This window comes from Heteronotia binoei, chromosome 1, assembly GCF_032191835.1.
Source record: "Heteronotia binoei isolate CCM8104 ecotype False Entrance Well chromosome 1, APGP_CSIRO_Hbin_v1, whole genome shotgun sequence".
NCBI classification, from domain to species: Eukaryota; Metazoa; Chordata; class Lepidosauria; order Squamata; family Gekkonidae; genus Heteronotia; species Heteronotia binoei.
The window spans coordinates 113,606,259-113,628,390 of NC_083223.1; the positions used below are offsets into that span (position 1 = coordinate 113,606,259).

General features: G+C 42.8%; 1 protein-coding gene across 3 annotated transcripts in view; it reads right to left on the reverse strand.

Annotated features, from left to right (window-relative positions):
* Positions 1-871: 871 nt before the first annotated feature.
* ECHDC1 (ethylmalonyl-CoA decarboxylase 1) overlaps positions 872-22,132 on the reverse strand; it is a 64,441-nt gene continuing 43,180 nt past the window's right edge. For all 3 annotated transcript variants that reach the window (XM_060239009.1, XM_060239017.1, XM_060238998.1), the window contains 3 exons: positions 19,588-19,640; positions 16,052-16,132; positions 872-2,042 (listed from right to left, as the gene is read on the reverse strand). In XM_060239009.1, the coding sequence (XP_060094992.1) occupies positions 1,643-2,042; positions 16,052-16,132; positions 19,588-19,640 (534 nt within the window). In that variant the 3' untranslated portion in view covers positions 872-1,642. The remainder of the gene's footprint in view (positions 2,043-16,051; positions 16,133-19,587; positions 19,641-22,132) is intronic.

The window sequence follows — 22,132 nt, forward strand, 5'->3', positions numbered from 1 at the left end:
AAGTATATCTCTATAGACATCCTGTGTGGTACATACAAAACCTGCTGCTCACATGCTCTCATTTAGTCCTTGTTGCTTTGAAATTATTCCTTTGTACAGGCTTGTTATAGTTGCAAAGAAAAGTTTAAGAACATAAGAGAAGTTACGCTGGATCAGGTCAATGGCCAAAACCCAGGTGCCATCAGGAGGTTCACTACCAGAGCCAGACTTCCAGAAGCCCTTCCACTGTTGCCTCCGAATACAGAGCATCACTGCTTCCAGACATAGTGTTCCATCTATACCTTATGGCTAATAGCTACTAATGATCCTCTGCTCCATATGTCTATCCAATCCCCTCTTGAAGCTGTCTATGCTTGTAACCACCAAGGCTTCCAGTGGCAGCAAATCCCACATATTAAATACTCTTTGGGTGGAGAAGTACTTCTTTCTCTGTTCCAAACCTACTGCTCATTAATTTCATTGAGTGCCCACTAGTTCTTGTATTGTGAGAAAGGGAGAAAAGACATCTGTTCAAATATGAACGGGCTTTCAATCATTTCAAACTCAGTTTAGCAACTTACACATTTTTAAAAACTGATTGTTAAAATGGAGGTGATGGGTAGATATTGAGTCAGGCAAGAACTTTTCATACAAGTGTTTGTTCAGCTACCAGTTCCACATGCAGGTAAAAGGTGTGTGTCTGGAAGTTTACAAATCATTTGGGGAATGCTTTCTCAATCTGGCTAGACCAAGTACTGAGAATAACGGCACTTACCCACATGTAGATTTGTAAAGGGTTTTGTGCAAGACTCAACAAGCTGAGAGTAGTCAAGCATTTTCCATGTCTAGGCTACAGGACAGACAAAATACATTTTTCACAGATATCATGGAGGACAGCTACACAAACATTTATTTCAAATGTATCCATAAGCACTCTTTAGACAGAAAGACCAAGAATGAAGACAAAGGATTCAGTTCATACTGCTGTCCTCAAAGCCAGTCTGCTGGAGATTCTCATTCAGATCTAGTCACTTACAGAACTCATAACTCAATGAAAATATTTTAAAAATACAGTTAATAGCTTATGAGCCTGGTGAGATGGGCTTAGTCCATGAAACATAAGTGGGAAGATCCAAACACTAAACATCCAAGGGAAGAACTTGAATTGGGAAACATCAAATCCACCTTAAAGTACAGCTTGTCTCCTTTGTCTCTGTCTCTGTCTTTGGGCCAAGTGGGTATAAGTCACTACATTTGAAATGGATGTCCACACTGCCAGCCCTGATGGAATCTGTCTACTTCACACAACAGCAACAACAAAGCTCTAAAAATACATCAGATGAATCAAGTGCAATGAACATTCAGGGGAGCATTTTGGCTGATACTCAAACTTCCATACACATTTGACTTTTACCTGTAATATGTAACCAGTAGCTGAGAATGAAACATTTTGCTGCTTCCTGGCACTAAGTTCCTGCACTACTGCAATATTTCCAATAACTAATTTCCACTTTAGCTGTAATTTGAAATAGCATCTCCTTACCAGGGAACGCTGAATGTTAATACCCAAAGAACTGATAAAAACTGCTTCCCATATATCCATGATTGATAGCAGTTTTGTTTGCAAAATATCAAATCTATTTCTTTCGTATTTCAAAATTACTCACTTGTGTTTTAATCTTTGAGTTAAGGCCTCCAAGTTAGCAGGCCCTCCCCAAACAGTTCCAAAAATCTTCATTTCTGTTCTCAAGGCCATTTCCAACTGTAGTTCTCTTCCTGCCACAACAACTTTCTTCACAGCTCGAATCACTTCAGCTGGTCCCTTTGTGTGCAGCTTGAGCCATGTGCACGTTTCTTCTAGAGGCTCATCAGAAGGGGACAAGATGGCTTCTATCAGGCCAATATGAACGGCATGTTCTGGATGCACTTTCACAGCACCACTGAGCAACTTGAGGGCAGGGCTGCTGCCAAGGATTTGTACAAGCCTGGAAGCTCCTCCCCAGCCTGGTACTAAGCCCATCTGCTTGTGGACAAATCTAATTTCACTCTCTGGAGTCATTAACCTGTCAGTGAGAAACAAGCATTTGGTTGTTAATTTATACTGAAGCTTAGCATGAGAACTCATGCCTCCTCTGCTCTCTGCTTCATTATTATGCAAAGCACAACTCTGGATAGTAAGAGATGCAGTGGCTTAAGCATTTCCTAATGCTAGGCGGGCTAACCAAACATCAAGCAACAGAAATTGGTAACACAAAAAGATAGATTACTTCTTATTTTAAAAAGTCCTGAGCAAAAATCAGATACTGGAATTTTCAAACTTGGGTTTTACTGTTGAGAAATGTACTAATTCCTAATTATTTCATGTAAAGCCCTATTCACATGACTCCTTCAGCCTATGGAGAGAAGACCAAGACCAGGGTCATTTTCAATCTGAATTCTCAGAGGAAGAGCAGACTACAAGTGAAAGAGATACTATAAAACTTGGATGAAATATGTTATGGCAACTGGCTACAGAATGGCTTGGATCCCATATGACTACAGAATGGCTTGGATCCCATAGAGGTTTTCTACAGACAGAAGGGGTGCCAACTTTTACTGATTTTTTTTTTTCTGACTTCAAACCTCCAACTCCAACTTTGGTGGATCCACACCATTATCTTTATTCTTCATGTGTCAGTACCACAAGATACTTTGTCTAATCCAGAAGTGTCTTATCTTATTTGTTATGAGGGTTGGATCTGACATAAATGTCACTTTGTCAGGCTAGGCCATGTGTGCCATAAGTAACATGAGGTAGCAGCGATATAAACTTTATAAAGGTGATTTCAGATGTTGAATATCAATAGCAGGTGAATGACAACAGCAAGCTTGATTGGTTTAGGTATGATATGTAGGCATGGAGATACCAGCATTGGTCTCAATTCAGTCCAGGAGGATGCAAAGAATAAATGGACATAAGTCTGACATTAGAAACCACAACATTCAGTTGCTGACCTTAGAGTAGCAGTACAATTTCAAAGGGATATTAGAAAGAGATACTGCTGAATTGCAATTATGAGGCTCAAGACAATGCATGCTCCAGGACTGAACTGAGAGTTAGTTTTCCTGTCTCATTACCAATGTGTACTATTATCATTTTGGCATCTGAAATCACTCCACTCCCCAAGGTATACGGATCAGTTCAAGTGTTCTGATTCCTAATCAAGGTCTTTTTGGAAAGAAAATAAATCCACATAAAAAAAAGAAATCCAATCTTTTAAAAAAAAAATTCCGAATAAGCCAAAATAATTTCCTCAGTGTACACTGTGCTTGTCAGAAGAATCCATTCACCCATCAACCCACCCTCCCTCGGAAGAAGTGTGCTTGCATACAAAAGCTTATACCTGGAGTAAAACATTGGTTTTTAAGCTGCCATGAACTCCCAACTTTGTTTTTTCTCTCTCTCTTCCCCCTCCCTTCCTCTCCAAAAGAGGAGGAGCCCCAGATAATGAAGCAGGTGTGTGTGTGAGAGAGAGAGAGGGAGGCTTGCCTTTGTATCTCTCTCCCACACACAAAGCAGGAAGTAGCCACAGAGCTCTGTGTGTGTGTGTGTGAGAGAGAGAGAGAGAGAGAGAGAGAGAGGGTGGGAGGGGGCAGAAGGCAGGAAGCAAAGAGCCACTGAAGGAGCTGGGGGGGAAAGCAAGCCACGGTGCAGCTGCAGAAGCAGCCCTGGAAAAGGAAGCAGGTAAAGGAAGATGCTTGGAGGACAGTTTCGAATCCTGTGCAGGCTGGATCTGGCCCACTGGTCTAATCAAAAGAAACACAACATAAAATTAATAATAAAGCAAAGACAGGTTTCAAAGAGCAAATATATCCTTTCAATATGAGAATTAAAACTCATTTGTAATAGGAAAAAAGTTCCAGAGACATCCCAGCTAAAAAAGGATAACAGTCTGGATAGCTTGGGGACATTCAAAACAGTATGGTCCAATGAATGAATACACTGCAGTACAAAAAGATGATAGACCTAAAAGTATATCTTTAAAAAAAAGAAAGAAAAATATGTAAAAGCGAACAGAAGACAAAAAAATTGTGGGCCTTTTGTCCCAAAGCAGCTTGAAATTGCTCTAGATAGTGATTAAGAAACTGAAAAGAGCTAATTTTTTTATGTACTATTGTAAGAAAAAAGGTCAAAGACAGTCTTGTAATTTAGGCAAGATCAAGCGAAGGGCAAGATTTTGAAGAAGAAAGGAGCCAGCCTGCATTATTCAGAGTGGCAGAAGTGGAGAAAAAATAATAGGAAAGGCAGTTTGGACAGAAGCAATAAAGCACAGCCAAAATGAGACTGCAAGAGGATATTGTCCTGTATTACTGAAAAGTGGCAGCAGGCAATGGTTAATGTCTTCAGTGGTCAGGATCTCTCTCCTGCTGTTGCCTTTCTTTCACTTGATTTTTATAACACACAGTACATCACACACTACAGAAGTAAAAGCCACACCTTAGAGGAAAACTAGCACAGTTCCCTGAGAAACTAATGACATCGCTGTAAGCTTACTGGAATACGGCCATGACCTCGAACAGGCAATCCACACTAAATGGTTTGAAGGTGGCTACTGGTCTTCACAGTGCTGCATCCTCTCCAACATTACTGAATTTACTAGTGCAGATGGAGCTGGACCATGAACAGTGCATGTGTCCAAAGTGAGGGGGAAGTGACAGTAGTATGTAGTTGGGGAAAGGAAGCAGAATGAAAGAGACAAAAAATGGGTGAAAGAAGTAGTGAGCTAGACAATGATGTTTATGGCAGATTGCAAAAGTGGAAAGGATAGGATTGTGCTACTGAGTCAAAACCCATTTTAGTGTCATATTTTCAAAAACACACTCCTCTAGCCATCACACAGATTGCATATGTTCTAGTTTTCTGAAATGTCCTTGCAATTCAGCATCAATTTCTGTTTTTTTAGGAACCATGGAAATAGGCTTAAAAACAGAGCAGCAATATCTGCTGAAATGTCAATAGTGTCACCCCCTAGATGCCTGCATCATGAGCAGGCTCCATCTCAGGAGCCTACAAATCCAAAGCTGATCTGAGGGCCAAAGCTGATCCAAGGCTGATCTCAACTCCAGCCATGAGACAGGTTCAATCTGCTGAAGCAATGAACCAGGATCCAAAGCTCCATTATCTCATCAACCAGTTCAAGGGCCTCACATCTGATGCGAGTTCCAGCTGAGAAGACAGAGGTGCAAGCCTCTTGCTGAGTTCTAGCCTTTAAATTCCTTCTAGGTCTCAATTAAGGTGAAACACTTGTGCTCTTAGCAGGACTGCATTGGCATTGCTTAGTTATGCTTAAAGCTACAGCTGAAGCAACATCCATCTCCTAATTCAGGGGTCTCAAACTTGTGGCCAGAGGGATGGATCAAGCCCCCGAAGGGCTCCTATCAGATCCATCAGCAACTCACTGCCTCCTTCCCCCCCCCTCTTGTTTCCTTCTGCATCACAGCTTGCTTTGCCAGGCTTGTTCAATCTCACAGAAGCTACAGTGCAAAGCCTCTGTTTTCACCATTGGCTGAGGCGCCTCCTTGGGGAGGAAAGGCAAGGAGAGCTTGCTTTGCCTGACTCTCTCAATTGCACAGCAGAGCTACTGAGCCAAGCCTCTCTTCTAGTGGCTAAGGCTCCTCCCCCTCCTCATCCCCTGGGAAGGGAGGGAAAGAGTGAGAGCTTTTTTTGACAGTTCCCTTGATCACATAAGAGAGATACAAAGAAAGCACCTTTAAGACCAATGAAGTTTTATTCAGGGTATGAGCTTTTTGCCTTACTACAGAGACAAAGTGTGTGTTTTGTTGGCTCATTTTGCTGGGGCTCTCCTGAGTGCAAGTGGGTTTGCCTCCCCATTTTCTCTGTATTCATGTGTCATGATCCAATCTTTCTCAGTAGGAAAGCAATGTGAACTATTCTGATGAAAAATAACAACAAGCCAGTAAGGTGAATTAGGCTGAGAGACTGCATGTCCAGACCAAGTTTACCAAGGACATTTCTTTTGTAGACTGGGGATTTTTAACCTAAGCTTCCCCTGTAAGTTGGCTGATACTGACTACTATACATTGCTATCTCTGTATTCTTGCACTGCCTCACAGGAGTTGAATTTACTTCTGAGGAAGACTAAAGTTTTGTAGACAAACACATAGCCCTCAGTCTGTGTCAAGGTGCCTTCACATGTTCTTGTCCAGCATATGAAGCAACTTACATACTAAAGCTGGCAATGGCCAGCCATTTCATGTTTTCCTCTGGGTCTTAGGCTCAAAGCATTGACCATGAGATTTCTGTAATAAATGACAATAAATCAAAAGTAAGTTTCCACCTACGAATATACACCTGAGCAACACCTGAACAGCATACTCAGGACTGATACAGCACAGACACTTTAATCCATATTTTGATTCAGAGCAAGAGATATTATCAGCAACTGTTAAATAAACAAAATATTGCAAGAGTGCTAATTGCAAAAGCGCATGTTTTGATTGTGTTTGTCTGTGTCCTTTATAAAGTTTACATCTCCACTACCTGATATTACATTTTATGCCACACACGGCCCAGCCCGACAACATCTCATTTATGTCAGATCTAGCCCTAATAACAAATGAGTTTGACATCCCTGTCCTAATTCAGCTTCATCCGTCTCGTATTGGCACTTGCCAGGCTCAGCATTTTTTTGGGGGGGGGGGCCTACGGAATTCCCCCGAGATGAGTGTTTTAGCCCCTCATTTCTGCTTCTCACTTGTCTTGAAAGCCCCTTGCTGGGGTCACCATTAGTCAGCTGTGATTTGAGGGCACATACATTTTAACTGGGACAGGGGCTCTGCTCCACAGTTTACTAAAGCTGTTCATTAGCATAGCTCTGATGATCGTGGAAATTCTATCTATCCACATGTGTCTCCCCCCGCCCAGCACTTCTCAGTATACAGAATCCCAGAATGATTTCGCAAAACTATCCCTGCTGCTAGAAGCAGAAAATCTTATCCAAAGCTACATATGTCAAAGAAAAGAATATAGACCTCTATAGTCTGATTCTACAGGAAGCAGTAGCATCATTTCAGATGCTTAAGATGGGGGAGGAATGCATGAATTCTGCAGATTTCTACTCTCCCAACTGTAGCCACCTATACCATGTCCCACACCCCATGACTAAGAGTCCTTCCCCACTATTGTCATAAGTGATTTGGGGGGAAGAAGCAAAGGTCTGCAGTTGCAAAAGGAATACTGGAGAGATCTGATTGCAACTCTCTGGATTGGGGGGCGGGGAGAGAGAGAGATTGAGACTCAGATGGGAAGAACCATGCTAACACTGCCCCTCCCCACCCCCCCCACCCCCCTCAGCCACAGATATTAGCAATGACCTGGCTGAACCTAAACTGAAATCCTATTCCTCTCACATTCCTATATTACTCCTATCAATTACTAGGTGAAGTTTTCAAGTGATCAAAGTTAGGGAAACATCTTCAGCTAGCAGAAGAGTTAAAACAGAATATCAAACTAGAGCTTCCCACCTCAGGCAAGCTTGTAATTATACATCACTTCATGTTTGTAATTATATAGTAATATGAAAACTGTGTGGCTACAGTACGCCCAGTTACAAATGGTTTTTAAAAAGCTGAACAAATCTAACTTTATATTGTTCAGTGCCAAATACTTTGAGATCAGGGCTTCCTGCCAGATTTATATCACGTCAGCTGCCTAATTAAAAGGACTCAAATACAATGAACTGACCTTTTTTTTTTTAACTCTCACAATCTAAGGAGAGAAGCAAGGGTGATCTCAATGACAGCCAAAGAAAAGCAAGCAAAGTTATATGTCAGAGGTACCCCACATTGCTATAATATGACTGGCACAAGCCAGTGAAATAAAACAACCCTATGTACGTTATAAAACATCAGTCTTTCCAAAAAAGAAGCAGGGGCTTCATGAAGGGTGAGATGATACAGAAATCCCAACTCTCTTGCCAAGATTCTCTAAGCTCTCAAAGGCTTGAATGGGCTGATTTCTCCTCCTTCCCTTCTCCTCCTGCCTTTAAACAAACAGGCACCCAAGTGCTTTCTACATCCCTATACTGGGGTATCTTCAGTCCTCGTCAGGCCATTTTGGAATGTTTTTCCTTTCCTTTGTTTTGGTTTACAAAATCACACTTTCCCCATATATCCAGACTATTCCCTGAGTATGTAGAGATCCCTTCCTTGTCTGTGGGTAGCCCAGTTTTGATGCTTTGATGATCTTCACAAAGCATTTACTATTAGATGGACCAATATAAAGAAACATGGCATATGCATGAATGCAAACAGCAACAATGGATGCTATACTGGGATGAAATACATCTATATGCTACAACAGCGACAATCCACTTGGGAGACTTTATGTGGCCTATGGAGATAGATTCTCAACACATCTGGTGCTCTACCCTACCCAACCATCTGTACTCTTATATATTAACTTGCATTATGTTCCTTACCACTGACCAAGCTAATCTTAACACTCTTCAGACGTCAACATCTGATAACAGCTTTTCAACACATATGCACCATTAGTGTGAAAATCTGAGAAAGCCTGAAGACTTTTAGTGAAGCACTGTATTTTTTTTTGTTATTACTATTAATTTGGATGGCTCTTAGCAATGCAGACAAAAGTGAGATAGAGTTGCTTAATTTATTTCAGGCTAATTTCACATCAATATTTTAAGCATGTGTTCCTCCACAAGCATCAGGCTAGAAGTCTGAATGAATTAATGAGCAAAAAGCTTTTTAACATTTAGCAGGCATACACTGAGATTCACATAGCACTTGGAGTGTTGCCTGTCCCAATGAAGTAAAATATGCATACTTATTTAAGATGCATTTCTTCAACATAACATGTCTTGTGAGTCTGGGTGAATAAACGTTGCAAAGTGCAACTCTAAGCAGAATGCTACCCTTATAAGCCTATTGACTTGAATGGATTTAAAAGGCTTTTACTCTGTTTAGGATTGCAGTCACATTCCATACCCCAAAGTACATATTTAAAGAAGCATGTTTACTTCACTGCACTGTAGGTGGCAAAAAAGGAGGAGCAAAAATAGCCCACCAGGTGAGTGGACAGATCATGAATGAAGTTCATTGGGACTGAACTGTATGAAAGCGAGATTCAAGACTGGTAGTCTAACAACAGGGTTTTCGGTTCAGGCCAAGACTTGCGGAGGACGTGAACTGTGGAACCGGACTGGATCCCATAATCCCATAAATTCTAGGGATCCCATAAAATTCTAGGGTGTGGTCGTCCCGCAGCTTCCGGCCACAATATTGCACAATAAGAGGGAATGTCAAACACTTTTTGCTCAGAAAAAACATGCCCACTCCTTAGGACATTGGATTAAACTTTTCCAAGCCATCAAAAACAATAATAACAAAGACTTCTGGTCCCTGGTTTCAGGTCTTAATAACAATCCTGGTACACTCAACATTTGCCCAATTTCACCACAGAAATGCTTATTTAATAATTTATCTACGACTGCCTCCACTAATGTCTCATTAACACTCTCCGATATTCCTGAATGGCCACCAGTTACACAAGATGAAGTAGATGAGCTAATTTCTTCTCTAAAAATGCACAAAGCCCCAGGTCCTGATGGCATACCAGCCGAGCTCTTAAAAAGCAACACTGAGTGGCAGTCTTCTTCACTGGCACATCTTTTTACTTTGATTGATAAATCTGGTTCCTTTCCAGAAACATGGCTAAACTCTATAATAACTCCAATAAAAAAGGTGATTCCAACAATATTGAGAATTATAGACCTATTAGCCTTTTATCTATCATAGGGAAACTCTATGCAAAACACTTATTAAAGAAACTATCTGTCTGGATGGTGGAACATATAGTTTGCCAGGGAAGGAACAAATGGGTTTTACAGCTAACCACTCCACACTGGATCATTGCATCACACTATCCTTTTTAGCTGAAAAATATCTTCAACACTCTAGAGGTAAGCTATATTTGGCATTTATCGATCTTCGCAAAGCTTTCGACTCAATTGACAGCTTTTGTGGGACAAACTATTTAAATTAGGCATTGATCAACACCTTTTGTTTTTGATACACAAACTGTTGGAGCAAGAATCTACATAAACCCAGTCTGACAGCTACAGTATGACAGCTGGTGATCTAGCTGCCAGGCTAGGTCACAGTGACCTGATCAGCAGACCGGCTTGAGCCGGCAGAAGCCAAGTGATGCAATCTGCTGAGTCAGCACGGCCAGGATTGGCTGCTTGGACTATATATGATCTGTGTGTGCATCACGCAGGTCTCTCCCTGTGAGATGGTGGTTAGGCGAAGCACTTTGTCCGTGGAGGTGATATTGTATAGACTGCACAAGAGAGCACTTGTCGTGTATATATGTTAATACACCTTTTGGCACTAGTTGCACGTGTCTGCCTGGCTTTCTTTCCTGAAGCCCTGTGTCGGGCAAGTCATCTCCCTCACTCTGCTACTCCCGCTCCGACAGGGTTATGGGCCCAGGGCGGTTCCGCTGCGCGGAGGAGAGAGTTGAGAGTTGAGCTGACTGTGAGTTTGGAAAGAGCCGGAGGCGAGGAACGCCGGTGAAGGACACAGAAGCACCACCGTTCTCTGTTTGAGAGCCAGAGGGACGTCGGCAGCCAGCTGTGAGGAGGAGTCGGCACGATGGCTCAGCAACAGCTTGGAGTAGCCGTTGAGAAGCTCACCTCAGCCAACTACGCGGTGTGGAGCCTGAGAATGCAACACTACCTCAAGCGTGAAGGGCAATGGCTGTTCGTGAGTAACCCCCCTGCTGACTTATCTCCTGCCGAGACTGTGTTATCGGATAAGGCACTGGCCAACATAGTGCTATCTATAGGAGATGACCAGCTGGTTTATGTGCGAGGGAAGGACACTCCCAAGGCTGCCTGGGACGCGTTGAGTGCGGTGCATGTTAGCACCACTGCTGGTTCCCTCATGGCCTTGACAAGGAGGATGTTCCGCACCGTTATGCCGGCTGGAGGGTGTGTGAAAGATCACATCAAACGGCTAACGGACTGTTTCGTTGAGCTGGAGGCAAGAGGCAAGACTGTAGCTCCAGACGACAGAGTGTACATTTTGCTGTCGTCGTTGCCACCTGAGTACACTCCCCTGATAACTTCTCTGGAGACGGTGGACGTAGCGACCCTGACCATGGAATACGTCTGTGCCCACCTGCTTGACTTCCAAGAGAGAATTGCGGCCGTGAGCTGTCCGGGGGTGTCGGCCGGGCAGCGTGCTGTTATCGGTGTGTCCGGGAAGACAGCCAAGAATGAGCCAGCTTTTGCTGCTGGCAGGCGTCCGAAGGTGGAGGAAGTGGAGCCGACTGCGTTTGCAGTCCGTCGCTGCTATGGATGCGGGTCGTCGCAGCACCTGCTCCGAGCTTGCCCTGAGAGGGAGAAGAGGCGGGGGCGTGTGCGGCGAGAGCGGAGGACCGCCAGCCCGTGTGAGGAAGCAACCCGGCTGGTCACGTCTGCAGTAGAGAGCACAGGGTCTGCTTGGATTTTAGACTCCGGGGCAACGAGCCATCTCTGCTGCGAGAAGGAGTTGTTGAAAAACATTGACAGTCCTGAGCATAAGTATGTGAGATTGGCTGATGGGACCACTGCCAATTCTGTTTGCTCAGGCAATGTGGAATTTCCTGCACTGAAATGTATGTTGCAAAATGTGTTGTATGTACCCTCACTGCAGTCTAACCTGTTGAGTGTTAGCACACTGTTTGACCAGGGATACCAGGTGAGATTTGAGAAAACCTGCTGCAAAATCCTGGGAGGTGGGGGAAAGTTGCTTGTGACAGGAAAAAGGGAAGGTAAACTGTATGTGGTCCAGAGTGATTGTGCCCAGGTGGCTCAGGTGTCGAATGAGCCTGTGCACAATAATTGTATACATTTGCTCCATAGGAGACTTGGGCACTGCGGATTTAGGGCGTTAAAGAAAACCCCGGAGCTTGTGCCTAGTTTGAAAGTAAATCCTTGCAAATGTTACTTGGATTGCCAGGTCTGCAAGAAGACCAAAAGCAAGGCGTGTGCTGTTGCTAAAGAAAGCTCAAGGGAAAGCACACGAGCCCTGGAACTAGTCCATTTAGACGTTATTGGCCCATTGCCAAAGAGTCTGTCGGGGAGGAGATACTGCTTGGTGGCCACCGACGACCACACGAGGTACGCGTGGGTTTTCACCATGGTGCATAAGTCTGAGGTGTATAAGACATTCACCAAGTGGGTCAAAGCAGTGGAGAGACAATTAGGGGTTAATCTCCTGGCTGTACAAACCGACAGAGGGGGGGAATTCTTATCTAACCAGATGAAACGTTGGCTGGAGAACAAGGGCATCGCCCACCGTCTGACGAACCCGGCAACGCCCCGAGAAAATGGGCATGGGGCTGTATTGCAGAATGTGATGTATTGCATGTTAGAGGATGCACAACTGCCAATGACCTATTGGGCAGAAACCATACATGCAGCTGTTTTTTTGCAAAATAGGGTTTGGTGTAATACTGTGAAAAATGTGCCTTACAGGTTACTGTTGAACAAGACCCCAGATTTGAGTTCTTTAAAAGTCTTTGGGTCACGGGCTCGGGTTGGCATCCACTCCACGAGTAGCGGGGAGGGGGATGTCCGGGCAGAGAGCCTAATTTTTCTGGGCTACAAGCCAAGGGCCAGGTGTTATCGTTTCTGCAATAGCAAAAGCAAGATAACACTTAGTAAGAGTGCCCAGTTCAATGAAGATAGCAGCTGGCCAAGGTTGCACTCCTTGCAGAAACAATTTGTCCTGCTGCCAAGTAGCGATAACGATGTTGGAGCGCAGCCCAGAACTCCAGCCCAGGAGGTGGCACCCAGTGGGGCTGGAGAAGGTGAGCCGAATGCTGGCACAGAGCCTGACGAGCAGAGTCAGGAGGCAGAGCCTCAAATGCAGGAACTGGAGGTAAAGTGTGAGAGTCAGGAGGTTCAACACCCAATTACAGGGGCAGAGCAACCAGCCCAGGAGGTGGGAACAGAGCAACCCGAAGAAGACAAAGCTAGTCCAAGCACAGGGCCACGGGTGTCTGCCAGGTCCACCAAAGGCCAACGTCCCGCTAGGTACAAGTGTCCCTATGTCACTCTGACTGTCAATCCAGACCCACCCGGATTTGAGAAAATGTTAAAAGAAAAGGCTAAGAAATGGAAAGCCTGGGTGGCAGAGTGCGAGGCAAGGGAGAAGGAGGCTGAAGCCAAGCGTCTGAAAGAGCTGGCTGAACAGGAACACGATGATGTGTTTTACAATCATGATGAGTTCCTGAACGAATTCCGGAAAGGGTTCCGAGCTACGTAAATATGAACTGTAATGTTGCTGGTGGACATGTATGTAAACTGTGTAAAGTGTTTTGGTGCACTGGGTTTAAATAGATTAGGAGGTGTGTTGGAGCAAGAATCTACATAAACCCAGTCTGACAGCTACAGTATGACAGCTGGTGATCTAGCTGCCAGGCTAGGTCACAGTGACCTGATCAGCAGACCGGCTTGAGCCGGCAGAAGCCAAGTGATGCAATCTGCTGAGTCAGCACGGCCAGGATTGGCTGCTTGGACTATATATGATCTGTGTGTGCATCACGCAGGTCTCTCCCTGTGAGATGGTGGTTAGGCGAAGCACTTTGTCCGTGGAGGTGATATTGTATAGACTGCACAAGAGAGCACTTGTCGTGTATATATGTTAATACACCTTTTGGCACTAGTTGCACGTGTCTGCCTGGCTTTCTTTCCTGAAGCCCTGTGTCGGGCAAGTCATCTCCCTCACTCTGCTACTCCCGCTCCATATCTTTTAATTCTTGTCAGGTTAAATTTACTAACAAAGGTGCATTGACGCAAAAAATTCCTATCTCCAAGAGGGTAAAACAGGGCTGCATCTTGGCCCCTTCCTTGTTCAATTTGTTTCTCGCAGGCCTCCCCCTTTATTTAGCTAAATTAGATGGACATGCCATGTAAACTAAATTCCGAACCTGTCCCTATTCTCCTATATGCTGACAACGCTGCTGTCTTATCCTTCACCAAAGTGGGATTAATGCATTCTTTGTCATCTTTTATTTTATACTGCACCCAGAACTTCTTATCTATCAACTACGATAAGACCAAAATCTGCTGTTCTCCAAATCATGGAAACAGCATACCTGGAAAATTAATGGCACATGCATTGACCAAGTTAACTCTTTTAGGTACTTAGGAATTCTTTTCATTATAATTTGAAATAATGCATGCATCGTGATCAAGCCCTTCTTATGGCCAAGAACAAGCTATCAGCATTAACTTGTTTCCATTATCAAAAAGGCAATCAATTTGTCTCAGCTGCTTTGCGAATCTTTCACACCAGACTACTCCCTCAGCTACTTTATGGGATCCCTGTGTGGTTCCAATGTGGTAGAGAACCTGACTCTGTACGGCACATTCTATTAGACTGCCCGTTACTTACCCATCACCGACACCACCTGATCAAACCTCTCCTCTTAACCCCCAACTTGGTGACAAACAAAAGGATAGAGTTTTTGTTGGCTGACAAATGTCCCTCAATTACTGAGCAGGTTGCAGAATTTCTTTTCTGTTATGCCAATAAAGGTTATGTATGTCTTCAACAAGTGTTTCAGGGTATGAGCCTTTGAGAGTCAAAGCTCTGGAAGCTTTGACTCTTCAAAGCTCATACCCTGAAAATCTTGTTGATCTTCAAGGAGCTGCTGGAGTTGAATCTAGCTGTTCTATACTCTGAAAGAATTTTATGAGCATCCTTAGTGTGCATGTATGTCAATAACAGAACATTTCTGTATGTACCCACTTCAGGTATAAACCCCTTCTCTTTAGCCTGTCCTCTATTTGATTGTTTTTTACTGATTATTGTTTTCCTATTGAGAATATAACTGGAATTCTATCTACTTAATTGTTTTAATCTAATTGTACTACTTATTTTATTTTTGTTGTTAACCACCTTGAGCAAGGTCTTTGGAGAGGAGAAATAGAAAGATTCTAAACCCAAAAAGAAAGAAAAGAAATTATTTGTAAGACCAGTGCTACATTTGCTAATGCCTGAATCCCTAGTTGTTGGCATCTCCCAGGCAAGTTTGTACAATAAACATTTACTCATAATCCAGCAGCATGCTACAGGAAATGAGCTGCTCAAATTAGGAGGAAACTCCAACAAAACAGTGTTTTGAAACACCATGATTTATAAATAATTACAAATCTAGAAAATTCTCTGCTCATCCTACTCAGAATGGAGAGTTCTCAAAAATCCAGCCTCTGTACAACATGGAAGAAAAGGGCATAAGCTATGTAAAGATCCAGACAGCTTGTGGATCTTCCCCACATCTCCTTTCTCCAGTGATTGCCTGAGGCCTCTAAAAAGCTCCAAGCACATGAACAAAATATGACAGGGCATTGGCCATGCAGAGGAGGAAGCATGCAACATCACTCTTCCTAATTCTTCCACTGCAAGAGTTTCTGTTAACCTATAGTGTCTGACAAGGAGAGCTATGATTCTCAAAAGCTTATACCCTGAAACTCTTGTTAGTCTTTAAGGTACTACAGGACTCAAATGTAACTGCTAACAAAAGGAGCTCCAACAGTGCAAGAGGGAATTGGGGCAGATGTTACCCAATTCCACTCTTTGCAGCTGTCTCCCCACCCCCCACCCCATGTGGCAATTTGTTCTTGAGGCACCTGTGACGCCAACATTAGGTTTTTAGAGAAGGCAGTTGGTAGTGGGAAACTACCACAAGCATCTTCTGCTAGTCCAATGCGAGAGTTAACCAGAGTCACCCAGTTTGTTCATTCACTTATCTATTAAAGTGATAATCTGTGCCCAAGGGTAATAGTCAACTGCTAGCTAAAATCAAACAGCACTTGTTAAGATATCATAAAAGCTACCAGAAATTGTTTTTTATCTTCTTCTGCACTGAGATGTTCTTGCCTGATGAGCAAATGACAACTGAAAGGGAGGATCACTCAAGGTCTGCTGCCAAGTCCATCCCTGGGCACAATCCCTGAACATGGTCCAGCCTGTTCAGCAATGCTTGTCGCCTTACCTGAAGTCACATGCAGTGGTCAGTTCTGCTCCTCCTCCCAGAGCTTTCCCCTGAACTAAGGCAACTGTTATTAGAGGTAACCTGCATATAGGGAGGAGAACAATGCAAAATTAGAGCTACAAGTAAAATATAGTGTTAAGTAATCAGAAGTTATTAATATCAGAGCTAAAAACCTCCTAGAGTCAAACATGTGGCTCAGGGGCCCCGAGCAACTGGCTATCATCTGCTTCCTTCTCCCTATCTCTTCTTTCCTTCTGCATAAGAGTTTGCTCTGCAAGGCTTGCTTGATCATACAGGAGCTACAGAGCAAAAACTCTGTTTTCTCCATTGGCTTAGGCTCCTCCCTGGGGGAGGAAGGGAGGAAGGCAAAGTTTGTTTTTCCAGCCACTCTCAATTGCACAGCAGAGCTACTAAGCCAAGCCTCTCTTTCTTCTATTGGCTGAAGCTCCCCCCCCTCCTGCCCCCTGGGGAAGGAAGGAAAGAGAAACTGCCTGATTGGGCTTCCTTTGCCCAGTTCCCTGAATCCCAAGGGAGAGATACAAAGAAAGCACCTTTAAGAACGTTCGTTTGTTCAATTTTAATACGGTCAACAACCAGCACAAATCAGAAAAAATTTACAAAAGCTAAAAACAAAGCTAAAATACAACATATTCAAACATCACATAAGATAACAGTGGGAAGTTATATAAAATAGCAATTAAAATTTGGCTTCAGAACATAATATATCATTGCGAACTTTACATGCAATTGAAAAGAACCTTGCACAAGAACCTGTAATCTGTGAGTTCAATCCCATAAGAAACTTCCTAGTGATCTCAAAACTAGAAAGACTGAAATGGCCCTGAAATCTACTTATTAAGGGACTAATTAACCTTGCCCGTATCTCCTGGTAAAACTGGCATGCAAGGAGAGCATGTTCAACACTTTCGATGGTCCTTGCTCCACAAGGGCAGACCCTCTCATTCTTAGGGATCTTTTTATATCTCTCCTCTAAAACTGCAGAGGGGAGTGCATGCCATCTAGCTAGGGGAAAGGCTCTACAATGAACAGGGGATTCCAGGGATGAGAGATATGCTGCTGGTGCTACAATGTATCTAGAATTATCTGGTGCCAGAAAATTTGGCACTTCACTGAAATCTCGTTGCCGTTCAGTATTGAGCACCCTCTGTCTGGTGATGGCTTTTGCCTGGTCTAACCCTACATTTAGGAGAGCGTGTGGGGAAAGACCTAGATTCATAAATTTATTGTAGACTGCTATTAACCAAGAAGACTGAAAGCCATCCTGAAGGACTAATGATGGCAATCCTTGGGGGCAATAATTTAGCATAAGCCAAAAATTAATAGCGGCTAGGGTTAGACCTTTAAGATCAACAAGTGCTAACGTTTTAAGCATGTTTTATTTTTTAAAAAATTAATTGTTTGTGTGTCCTTTAATTGTGTTTGTGTTTTAATTGTGTTTGTGTCCTTTATAAAGTTTATATCTCTGCTACCTAATCTTAAATAGGTTTACACATGGTCTGGCCCAACCTGATATGGCCCAGCTCAACAAGGTCTAATTTATGTCAGATTCAGCTCCGAAAACAAATGAGTTCAACATCCCTGGCCTAGAGTTTGAAATATTTTCCCAAATTATGCATAGTTGGTGCTTGCACATTTGTTTAATTTCCAGCTAACTTTCTGACTGCTAAGAAACAGATGAATAAGCCACTGATATATATACAGATGGTCCCCTCATAATATTTTGTTGCATTTCACTTTTCCCCCCCATATTTCATACAGAAAAAGGCTCACAGAAATTGTCACAGAAAGAACATAGATAAAGAATCTGCCAAGTGTTGTGACAGACATATTTATATGCGAGTGATTTATCAATGTTTATATGCAGATGATTTATCAATGGTACTTTCATTTTTCATAATTAATTGTTAATCATCCATTTATCCTGACTTCCTGCAAGGAGCTCAGGGAAATGCACATTCCATTTTATTGTCACAAATTCTGTGGTCTGCTTTTGAAATGGTGACTAGTCCAGGGTCATCTGATGAACTTCAGGGCTAAGAGGGAGTTCAAAACCAAGTTCTAGTGCCAAATCTGACACTCTATTTACCACATCACACTAGCTTAGTTACTAATGGAGAGTGCTAGCCCTGATTTTGCACATACTTTGCTTCCATGGGTGTGGTAGAGAACATGACTTAAGAACTTGATTGCCTTTTTTTCTTCCTTTGAAATTCAAAAAGCACTGCCTCCATTTTCATGTTCTGCCTCGTTATTCTTGTGTGACCTTCAACAGTTATTATTATTTCTCACTCTATGAAAGCATAATACAAGTTGTATTTCTTCAGTCACTTAGAGAAAGTTTCCAAATAATGGGAAACATGATTATATGTCAGAGAAATATGGACTTGTTTTTCAATCCCAAGATCTTAGGTCAGACATTTTTAAAAAATACATGCAAAGAACAAAGATAACACATCTCTCACTCACTTGCATACATACATGCACTAATGGGGACGGTGGCTCAGTGGTAGAGCATCTGCTTGGGAAGCAGAAGGTCCCAGGTTCAATCCCTGGCATCTCCAAAAAAGGGTCCAGGCAAATAGGTGTGAAAAACCTCCGCTTGAGACCCTGGAGAGCTGCTGCCAGTCTGAGAAGACAAGACTGACTTTGATGGACCGAGGGTCTGATTCAGTATAAGGCAGCTTCATATGTTCATATATATATATATATAATGGGTACAAAAGAAATATGAATTCCTGATCACTAAGGAGATACTAATGCATACCGGAAAGAGGAGAAGTCTACTGTGTGGAGAAAAAAACAACAGATGGTAGATCAATCTATCATTCGCCCCCTCTGCATATGTTCCAACGATGTACCTATGTAGGTTGTTCAGACATGGCTTGCCAACCTTTCAAAAGAGACTGGCCTCCATTATGACAGGGGAGATAGAAGTTAGCAGAGGCCACATTTCCAAAAGACTTTAACTTTTTCAATAGTTAAAGAAAATATCCCAGATTTTGATAACCTTTCTTCTGGAAAAATCTAACTCCCAGATCTGTTTGGATAAATCTAGTCTTCAGTTTCCAAAACTATGTAGTCTTAAAGATATTTGTTTGGATCCTACAGATGAAGGAGCAGAATGGGCCAACATAAGAGGATCTTCACCACTTTCTATCTTCATCCCCCCCTCCCCCAAAGCCAATTTGCAAAGAGTTAGTGGGGAAATTGGGCTGGGGAGATGCAGTTACGAATACTGGGCAAAGTCACCTCTCACTTTTGCCTACACTCAAGAGTTGTGATATTATTAAATTCCTCCACATTACCGTAGACTCCATTCTGTGTGGCATTTCATTCACGAGGGCTCTCCAACGCTCAACAGATGGTTCAGGGAACACCAAAAGAGAGGATGAGGACAATCCTCATACTGCATGCATGTAGGATTGAGCTCCACATGCCATTCAAAGTTAGATGCTACTTCTGAAAATTCCACAGATTTCAGTTTCAGATTTGGTATATTTAAAAAAATTCTCTACCTCATAAGTCTGGTTAAGGTGTTTTGCATGAACATACACATATTCATTCCATCCTAAAAAATAAAAGAAAACAGCTTGAAACATCCTGAAGTACACTAACCCCAAAGGAAATAATCCCCCTGGAATTTTTACTGTTCAGTTGTTTGTGACTGTAAAGGAACTTGTATAGGATGTTTTCCCAATTAAAAGTCAGCCAGATCATGTATCAAGAAAATAATCAGTTCTGCTTTTGCATCAAATATTAACTTGAAAGTAGCAAATTAATCATGATCTACATTGGTAGATTATGAAAATTAATTCCAAGTCTGATAAGGTTGTCAAACACATAGAAATGCATCATTTGCCTTCTTCCCATATTTGTTTACTGTCAATTTAAATAGGCATTGTCCCCCCTCCCCCATAACTCTTCCTTTTTAAAAAACCAGCATTAGGAGAGAGGAAGTATTTTGGCTCAGTAAGAGAACTTCTACATAGGCCAGTTTCATGATCATATGGGCATTACCAGCTGCAGGGGCAGAGCTAATGGCTACTCAGACCAGGTTTGGGTATCATTCAGCTCTCAGCCTGGTGCCAGTAAGGAATTAAGGACTCCTCTCTCCACACACATATACAGTTTAAGGAATACAAAGGGCTAAAGAAAGAAGAGGAGGGTACTGTATAAGCCCTGCCTGTATACCCCTCTATAGGGGAGGATGAGTAACAAGCTCCCACAGACACTACCCCCAGAAGTCCAGAAGATAAGAGGACTAGTGTTCAGGACTTGTTGTTGTTTCCTAACTACCACATTCTCTTATAGAGGACCAACGATATTTTAGTATCTCCAAAAAACTTCCATAGAATTACAGAATCAAAGAGTTGGAAGGGACTTCCACGGTCATGTAGTCCAACCCCCTGCACAATGCAGGAAATTCACAAATACCTTCCCCTAAATTCACAGGATCCACATTGCTGTCAGATGGCCATCTAGCCTCTGTTTAAAAACCTCCAGGGCAGGAGAGCCCACCACCTCCTGCGGAAGTCTGTTCCACTGAGGAACCACACTGACTGTCAGGAAGTTCTTCCTAATGTTGAGCTGGAAACTCTTTTGATGTAATTTCAACCCATTGATTCTGGTCCTACCTTCTGGGGCCACAGAAAACAATTCTGCACCGTCTAAGGGGTGGCCAACAGTAGCTCTCCAGATGTTTTTTGCCTACAACTCCCATCAGCCCCAGCCAGCATGGCCAATGGCTGGGGCTGATGGGAGTTGTAGGCAAAAAACATCTTGAGAGCTACCATAGGCCACCCTTGCATATGACAGCCCTTCAAGTACTTCCATCATATCACCTCTCAGCCGCCTCCTCTCCAGGCTAAACATGCCCAGCTCCTTCAACCTTTCTTCACAGGACTTGATCTCCAGCCCCATCACCATCCTCCTCTGGACCTGTTCCAGCTTGTCTATATCCTTCTTAAAATGTGGTGCCCAAAACTGAACACAGTACTCCAGGTGAGGTCTTACCAGAGCAGAGTAAAGCAATATCGTCACTTGATGTGATCTGGACACTATACTTCTGTTAATTCAGCCCAAAACTGCATTAGCTTTTTTAGCCACCGCATCACACTGTTGACTCATGTTCAGCAGATGGTCCACTAAGACCACTAGTTCCTTTTCACACATACTACTGCCAAGACAAGTCTCCCCCGTCCTATAACTATGCATTGGATTTTTCCTACCTTGCAGAACTTTACATTTATCCCTGTTAAAATTAATTTTATTAGTTACAGCCAAGTTTTCCAGCCTGTCTGAATTATCCTGTATCCTGTTTCTGCCTTCTACTGTGTTTGCAACCCCTCCCAACTTAGTATCATCTGCAAATTTAATGTATTCCCTCTATTCCTTCATCCAAATCATTTATAAAGATGTTGAACAAAACAGGCCCATCTCCATGATACGAGAGCCCAAATGTGACAAAACTAACGTGTGGGATTCCCACCCACCCCCCAGTAAACAGAACAAAGCAGCAAACAAGGAACAAAATAGTTAAAGACTTCTTCGTATTGCTCAGAATGGATTATCAACTATCCGTGGGCAGAAATACTCCTCCACCTACACTACATTTGATACAGGGTAGTTGGTTTCTATTACATCACACAAGCTTAAATTTATCTAAAGCTTATTACAAGTAGATCTTCTCAAAACTTACTTTTAGGTAAAGTCACTTTTGAAGACAGGGTAAGCCAAGATTCTGGCTCTCTGCCCATCCCAGAAATGTTCTCTCATCCCTGTGTCATAGTACCCATTTTCTTCCACATACTTCTTTGTCTATGGGCAGCATATGAAGAGCCAACATTGCTTAGAATGGGCTAGAATTGACCCTGAAGTATTCAGTTGCCAATCCCTAGCTTCTATGATACACTTTGCAATATCATCAATATATCTAATTCTCAACATGGCTCCATCTGTGGATAACTTAAATCTGGACACAGAGTCCATGAACAGGCCCAAAAGATCTTTCTACAAACCTCAGCAAAGCTTCAGATTTTTCTGCAAATGTGAAGTCTAAAA